The sequence below is a fragment of the Engystomops pustulosus genome, chromosome 9 (genome assembly GCF_040894005.1).
Source record: "Engystomops pustulosus chromosome 9, aEngPut4.maternal, whole genome shotgun sequence".
NCBI lineage: Eukaryota > Metazoa > Chordata > Amphibia > Anura > Leptodactylidae > Engystomops > Engystomops pustulosus.
The window spans coordinates 4,144,527-4,153,098 of record NC_092419.1 but is presented as its reverse complement, the minus strand read 5'-3'; the positions used below and the strand labels follow the sequence as shown (position 1 = coordinate 4,153,098).

General features: G+C 49.0%; 1 protein-coding gene across 19 annotated transcripts in view; it reads right to left on the bottom strand.

Moving 5' to 3' along the window:
- Positions 1-952: 952 nt before the first annotated feature.
- SYNGAP1 (synaptic Ras GTPase activating protein 1) overlaps positions 953-8,572 on the bottom strand; it is a 188,454-nt gene continuing 180,834 nt past the window's right edge. For 13 of the 19 annotated variants that reach the window (XM_072125692.1, XM_072125695.1, XM_072125693.1 and 10 more), the window contains 3 exons: positions 8,314-8,395; positions 5,186-5,271; positions 953-3,484 (listed from right to left, as the gene is read on the bottom strand). In XM_072125692.1, coding sequence (XP_071981793.1) covers positions 3,344-3,484; positions 5,186-5,271; positions 8,314-8,395 — 309 coding nt within the window. In that variant the 3' untranslated portion in view covers positions 953-3,343. Of the gene's footprint in view, positions 3,485-5,185; positions 5,272-7,049; positions 7,139-8,313; positions 8,396-8,572 lie in introns of all 19 variants that reach the window. The other 6 variants (XM_072125702.1, XM_072125703.1, XM_072125710.1 and 3 more) reach the window with 4 other exon arrangements.

Sequence of the window (8,572 nt, the reverse complement as noted above, 5' to 3'; positions counted from 1 at the left end):
GTCCTGTCTCCTGCACCTGTAAAGCTCCTGCAGCCATTCATGTGGGGGGGGGGGGGCTTCTCAGCCAAGGGAATCGGCCTAAAAACACCTCCATGAATAAAGAATGGAGCAGAATGTCCTCCAGGAGCCGCTTCTCCCGACCCTCCAGGAGCAGATGGTGATGAGCAGAGCCTCCTCCAGCATGATGGAGCACCGGCCATAAAGGGGAGAACTAAATGGCTCCGGGAACAGAACACAGAGATTCTGGGTCCATGGCCCGGGAACAGAACACAGAGATTCTGGGTCCATGGCCCGGGAACAGAACACAGAGATTCTGGGTCCATGGCTCCGGGAACAGAACACAGAGATTCTGGGTCCATGGCCCGGGAACAGAACACAGAGATTCTGGGTCCATGGCTCCGGGAACAGAACACAGAGATTCTGGGTCCATGGCCCGGGAACAGAACACAGAGATTCTGGGTCCATGGCCCGGGAACTCCCCAGATCTTATCCCATTGAGAACTTGTGGTCAATCATCAGGAGACTGGGTACAAACAAAACCCAACACATTGTGACAGAATGCAGCAGTGATTGTGCAGGAATGGACGGCGATCAGTCAGGATCTGGTGCAGGAGGTGAGTGAGAGCTGCCAGGGAGAACTGCAGAGGTCCTGAAGAAGAGGGAGAGGTCCTGCAGATACTGACTCACTGCAGTAACTCCTCCCACCTGACAATAAAAGCTTCTGCTCCCCATAATATGATTGCACTTGTATCTCTGTATGTGATAAACATCTGACAGACCAGAGGGACACATCATGTGACAAGAGATTTGTGTCATTCTCACAACTTATGGCCATGACCGTATATCACACAGCGCGGGTCAGTTCCTGGAATTGTTTGTAATTTTCGTGGCGGCCGCTGTTCCCAATATTCAACCGAGTCAGACTCAAGGAGGGTAAAGACACATTCACAAATCATTTACATATTTAACTTTTTATTTTATTTATTGTTTTAAAAAGTATACACCCAAAAATAAGTTCGGCTTAGTCACCTTCAGATATTGTGGATTTCTCCTGCCACCATTGATATGCAGCCACCTGGTTTTATTTTATTTGTGGTCAAACTTCCTGCAGGGGAAGGGGCATTGGCTTGACCCCGGATCTCGGCAGAGGGACCTAGCTGTACACCGCTAGAGAAAAATAATTGGTCATCACAGTTTAGAAAACACATTGCAAACAGGAATCATCGGTATAAAGTAGCATCTGGACGTGAGCAATCACATCCCCCCGGCCACACGTCATATTGGGGGCAAATGTCCAAGATCATAATATCAATCACAAACAGGCACTAAATAACAACCAACTGCATAAAGGTCATAACCGCAGAGTGGAAGAAGAACGTCGTCTACGCATCCACCAGAAGAACAATGAAGGTCCCATCCTCTGAGATGTTCAAGACTTCCGGCCCCAGATCCTGACCACTGACCTGATATCACTGTAGGGGCTCAGTCTTATGGGTGACCTTGATCGGTCTAGGTTCCCTTGATACAACCTATTGGTCGTCTGTATTTCCAAAAATTTTGAGGCCACAAAACCAAGATAGAAGGAGTGAGTGTTGCTCATGAACATGGAAGGATGTAGACAATGTAGACAATCCACCCGTTGTGAATGTCTACAAGATTCCGAGCGCGACACAACATGGACCAAGATGTTCTGAAGAATCATCAAAAGCCAGAAACCGTTCCACCCAACTGGTGAAGGCTCGAAAGTGTAAACCATTGATTATCTACTAATTCTGGGAACCTCATTGTTCTGCCAGCTCTGCTACGAGACGTTCTCCTTCCACTATTAACCCCGTCCAACCTCTGTAGAACGTTATAAGAATCACTTTGGTTCATCCACACGTGTGCATTCCTGGCTTATATCATGAGTGGTGGTCACCTCTGGAGATCCCTGCGGTGTCTGATGGGAGAGATAGTGACATGTTGAGCGGACAATGGACGTCAGCACCGGTTGTCTTGTTCAGTAAATATATAAATATAATAAATAACAGAAATCAGCGACTGTCTGAGCTCTGGACTCACAGAACGACTCTGAATTCTCTTTTTTTTTTCTTTAAATTGTTTTTATATTTACACAGAACGTCAAAAAGAACCAAGTACAATCAAAATTATCTTTACTGACACATTCATTTCGGGCCCAGATGCTCCTGTCACCGAGGTGAAGAGGGGCCCTGCAAGTTTTATGGCACCAACCTCTGATATGGATGAAACTAACGCCCTTCCCACCTCCCTCCCCATCCAAACGCAAGTTCCATGCGACCTTTGAGGCCAAGTTATTTATAAACTCCCCGTGTCACAGGAAGTGGAGTAGATTGTAAGCTCTTTGGGGCGCGAGACTCGGGTCACTGGTTTTGGCTCCGCGCAGACTGACAGATTTAGAGAAATAAATAAAGTTCAATAATAATATTCATAATAATAATAAACGGTCTCTAATCTCCCAGAACAGCTGCCCATGTTAGGAGGTAAATGCACTAAGTCCCCGTGTAACCAGCTACAAGAGCCCATCCCCCGGGAGCTCCTCCTGTTTCTAGTTTTTTCTATTTTCCGTAATTTTTTGGCTTTCTCCAATCCTCCCGACCTCTGATCCTTCCCCTCCCTATGCCAACCATGGATCCTGCACCTTCAGCATGACCTCCATCCACACGGCCCTGGTTGTTGTACTTCTAGTTTTCTCGGCCTCCTGATCTATCGCTCATCTCCCTGCGTGACAGGAGTCACCTCCGCTGGGCGGCTCAGAGTTTTTGCTTGTTTCGCACAGAACAGAAGGGTCGGAGAGGGACACAGAGGAGAGATGAGCGGAGGTGAGAGGGGATGAGTGGAGGATGAGGGCAGATGTTGGAGAAGATGTAGACTGGAGTAATGGTCGGGGAGGTTTCCCCTACAGTGCAGATCTGTCAGTGCGAATCCCAGGGCCTCAGACCTGAGACAGAGAGCTTGAGGGACATGGATTGAAAGGGGATTTAGAGGGTCAATGAAGAAGGACAAGTTTCAAGGGACAGAGTAAGTGATAGATTTAGGAGTCCAAGGTGAACAAAGGCTGAAGAGATAGGATTGGTAAGGTGAGAGTCTTAGGCTAAGTTCAGTGCGATGTCCCCTTCTCTCTCCTCTCCACTTCCCACGTGTGTCCGGGGTCACACAGATTGTCTGCTGCAGGTCTGGACGGCACAGAGGGAGGGTTTCAGAGTCAGGGAGGAAAGGGGGTTCCCAGCCCCGTCCCCCTTAGGCCTCTGGACAGACGCCTCAGTGGGGGAATCCCGGTCCCCCTTCCTCCCTCCAGGCTCCTGGATGGACCCTTCAGCTCCGGTTAGTGATGGTCACTTGAGTTTAGAAAGTCTCCATTTTCTGTGATTTGGAGTCGAGGAGGCAGAGGCGGAAGGGCCCCATTCCATGGAGTCGCCAGCCTCAGACGCGGGTCTGCTGAACCCACGGAGGGAAACTTCTTCTCCTGTTGGGGGGGAGAGGGGAGAGAGAACTTACTTACAAATGTAAGAGAAAGACAATAGTGACAATGTACACATGTAAATGTCACACAGAGACACACATCTGTCAGCAGAGCCACGCACATACAACAGAGGACGTCCTGCTCTATACAACGGGTTATGATACCCAACGATCCTCCGAGACTCATCTACTGACGCCTGAAAGAAAGTGACCAACCAGGAAAAGCAACTGCACGTGACACATAGAAGTGGCATACAGCGATGTACCTGATCCAATACAAGCGCTTCTGCAGGGCTACGCACACACAGGCTGCAGGGGCGGGCATGTGTAATGCTACAGATGTAGTCAACAGTCGGCACCAAATCCTGTTCTTGAGGGCTGGAGTTCAGGCAGTGATACATGGCCTCCCTCTCTGTGGATACTGGAGGTCAGGCAGTGATACATGGCCTCCCTCTCTGTGGATACTGGAGGTCAGGCAGTGATACATGGCCTCCCTCTCTGTGGATACTGGAGGTCAGGCAGTGATACATGGCCTCCCTCTCTGTGGATACTGGAGGTCAGGCAGTGATACATGGCCTCCCTCTCTGTGGATACTGGAGGTCAGGCAGTGATACATGGCCTCCCTCTCTGTGGATACTGGAGGTCAGGCAGTTATACATGGCCTCCCTCTCTGTGGATACTGGAGGTCAGGCAGTGATACATGGCCTCCCTCTCTGTGGATACTGGAGGTCAGGCAGTGATACATGGCCTCCCTCTCTATGGATACTGGAGGTCAGGCAGTGATACATGGCCTCCCTCTCTGTGGATACTGGAGGTCAGGCAGTGATACATGGCCTCCCTCTCTGTGGATACTGGAGGTCAGGCAGTGATACATGGCCTCCCTTCTCTGTGGATACTGGAGGTCAGGCAGTGATACATGGCCTCCCTCTCTGTGGATACTGGAGGTCAGGCAGTGATACATGGCCTCCCTCTCTGTGGATACTGGAGGTCAGGCAGTGATACATGGCCTCCCTCTCTGTGGATACTGGAGGTCAGGCAGTGATACATGGCCTCCCTCTCTGTGGATATTTGTGACCCCTCAATATATCCCACCCAATTATACATTGGGACTCTACCCAACGGACCCTCCGTCCGCTCTGCTACCCAGTCCTTGATCACCCCCACCACAACAGGCTTTGGGCTGGTTGACATGTGAACATATAAAGCAATGTGTATGTTCCTCCTATGATGATGTAAGATTTGGTTTTACATGATTTCACAACAAAAGATGTAAAGTTTAAAGCGGACCCCTCACCACTGCCCTCGATCTTGGCCTCCTGTAATCGCTGCCCCCATCATTCCTGAGCAGCCACAGTGGTTAGTTTCAGCATTTATTATAGTCTCTATATTGTCACGTGGGTGGTGCCGGACTATATGCTCCACCCACCTGAAAGTAGAGAACCAGATAACTTTATTGAGTGAAGAAACTAACAACGTTGATCGCACGGGATCGGTGGGAGCTGAAGAAGAAAATCCAGGAAGCAAAGACTTGGAGTTGGTGCCGGTGGGGAAAGGACCCCTCTAAATCGCCTAAACTGATTTTAGTGCACATGTGGGTGGCAGGGAGGGGGTTGCATTTTGTGATTTAAAGCACACCTCCAGACAAACCTGACAGAGTAGATGTAGATCACCTCAATCCCATCTCCTCCCTCCAAGTCATACTCACAGGAGTCCAGGAAGCAGAGGATTGGGCTGCTGAATGTAGGGTCATCACACTCGAGAGCTCCTTAAGCTGTCCTGGTGCCTGCAGAACTGATATGAGGGAGGCAGGTTGTCACCAATCAACTAACAAAATAATGACTTTGCAGGGTAAAAAAAGACAGGTTCCACTTTTGGCTCGTTCTTCCTGGAAGCCATTACTTTGTTGATATGACTTGAGGGAAACATCGAGACGGCGACTTGCGTATCGGTAAATCAGAATTCATAGGTTTTTGGTGAAGGTGTGCTTTAAAGGTGTTGTCTCCTTATATTAGGATAGAGGGATGGGATGTCCCACTAAGGGAACCATCACATGGGAAAGATGATCCAGTGTAGACAACCCCTTTAAGGAAGCACATTCAGATATTGGAAGTGAGGGAACCCTCCTGGCATTGGGCTGTACCTCCCATTATGTGTGAGGACCCCGGTCACATTCCGCTCTCTTCTCACATCATCTAAGTCAGTCGTATGGAAAACGGTTTAACCCGATTCTCATAGTTTGTATTTCATTCCCTCTAAACTATATTGACCTCTTTGTCGCCGTACAGACTATGAGTCCAGTAGGCGACGACTCCCTGCGTGCCCCGACTTCTACAGCCTGAGGATGCTTGGAGGTGTAGTAGAATCACATGTTGGCTACTCATTGAGGTTTTGCTAGGTCTTTTCTGCCCTAAAAGCTAGAAAATACGATTTACTTGCAGTCTCCATGTTATATACAAACCATGAATAAAACCGCAACTTTATACATGTAACGGCTCATCGCTATCTCCTACACGTCGTCTCCCAAACATTTCCTTCACAGACACAACTGTGTGAACAACGTGTGTCGGGGCTGTGTCACTTCCTGTGGTGGGAGGGGCTGCAGGCTGCTTCCTGTGTGTAGTCCAAAGGCGGTCACCTGGACAGGAAGTCAAGTTATTTCTAGGAGCCAGTGGCCATGACCTAAAGCTGTGGCCTCTCCATACAGAGATATAATTGGGGCAGATTTCACGTCCAGGATCAGACATTGGAGCAGGATTAGACTCTCATAACTTTTGATAAACGTCCTCATCAGTTTCCGCACTGGAAACCATATCCAAAGAGGTTCTACTCTCAAAGCCATCCCCAATATGGATGATCCATACCTGCCAGGTGTTATTCAGAAATTCTGGATCTCTTTGGGTTCTCGGAAAGGCGAGTCTACGTCTTATTCTTAGCTTTTCAGGCCTTTGCTTCATATTTAGCTTCTGATACGACTTACTAGGTGATTGGAAGCTACAACCATAAAAACTATGGTCCATATGGACCCTGGGATTAGGCCTCAAACCCTGGAAGAATTTGGTATTGTGGCGGCAGTAGAGTCGCACTCCAACATCAGCCGTGTCCGCTCCTCATTCTGGGGGAGGTGACTTGATGCCACCTGGCTCCGCCCACAGACTCACTCTCTGCATGGCACCCAATCACACACTGAATATAAGGCTGAAGTTACCCTTAGAGCTGCCCAAACCATGCATTACTATAGTACCAACCTCAGCCATAAGAGCAGCTCTACCCATGACTCGAGGAATCGGGGCCCCACTGGACTCAATAGGGGCGAAGGATAGTACTTGTCTACATTTTTGACTCAACAATTTTTATAGAAATTTTGTGAATATTTAAAGGAAAGATTATAATCCTGGGTCGGGGGAAGCTATTATACAAGAACGGGTGGAGTTGCTCTTAATAAGACGTTGATATTATAGATCATTTCTGTACATGGTTCCGGCAGCGCGGCCGTGACTGTTCCCGATATCGGCTGATGATGAGATGGGGAGACAGTAGACAGGTGATATCATGACATTCGCCCTTCTTACCATCCCTTACTGTTTTCTTCATTAATCATAAACCTGCGCACTTTCCCTTCCCAGCGTGAGCCACTACTGCGCTGTGGGATATGCTGGCGCTATATGAATAAAGGATAATAGAGGTAATAATTCTTCATATTGGCAAATCTTCCTCTTCCACTTCCTATCACTTCTTATTGACTCTTGGGGGTTCTTAGTTTGGGACAACCCCCATTTCTTAGGAGGGTTCCCCGGCAATATCCTTCTGCCTGGACACCAGTGATCAGCTGTAATCTCTGGGGAACCTGAGAGCGCCCCCCACAGGAGGAATAAAGCATTAAATCATCAAGTTGTCGGGGGAATGCATGGCAGGTTCTTTGTTGTCACTCTCCATTTTGGCCAAGAAACAGGGTCCCTTTAAAGGGGATGTGCAGTAATGTCAGATCCCAGTGGTCAGACCCCCAACTATCAGGAGATTCCTCAGAGCGTGTAACTGCCCCATAATGGGGCTTCAGAGGCAGTCATCCCGTAAGCCACCACTGCCCGGGAGGACACGTCGATGGATGGCCAATGCTCGGGCTGAGAACCAGAGCTGCTCGACACATTGAGGAGAAGAACTGGTGGCAGGTATTTCTGCCATCGGGGCAATGTAGATGGTGGCGTCTAACCCCCTCTATTACTTGACCTTTGTAGGACCAGGTTCTTAACGACCCCCTGCACAAGGTTGGGCGATGCTTCCCCCGACAACTTCAGCTGATGGCGGGTGGTCCTGGTGTCAGGAGGTCTGTCCATTATATAACACATCTGCGGGACCCTCTCCTAGTTCTATGGTACACGTTCACATCATATTGCAGTAGATACATCCGGAACATCTTCAGTATATTTCTATCAGAAGAGAGAGATATAATGAAGGTCCACAGGCCCCATGGGCACCTCTAGTGCATGGGGGCCCAATCCTCCTTACTCTACGAGAATAGAAGAGGATGGGGTCATCGCACAGAGATTTTCCAGCATGTCAGAGAATCTGTGTGTGTGATATCGTCCAACCTGCGTGTGTGGCGGTAAAATACTGTCACCTGGGGACCAGGAACCAATCACAGGATAGAAAGTCCCCGTTAATACGACGCCATTGCTATCTGCTCTCAGTTTGGTCCTCGCCCACCAGAAATCTCATGGAAAGTTGTTGCCCCTTCCCATTTTTTTTTGCCCTCCCATCTCTTTCCCCAGATGACAGACAGGACAGGGTGTGATGGTGATGTCACACACAAAGGCACAATGACATTGTAATTTCCACCTGAGCCTCGATAAGTCTCCTCTTCATATCGATTGGTTCTTGCGTGTGATCCTTCCGAATCTCCTCCTCCACCAGCATCAACCTAAGGGGGGGGCAGAACAAACATGGCCGCTGAAAGCACCAAACTCACAAGCACAAGGTACGTGGAACTTTCCCCATAGGCTAAAGGCTGGTGTCACACGAGGAGACTCCTGAGATCTGCCGGAAGTATAGAAGGTGATACATTGTATGGACAAGAGCAGGAGCTCGGGAGAGGTCA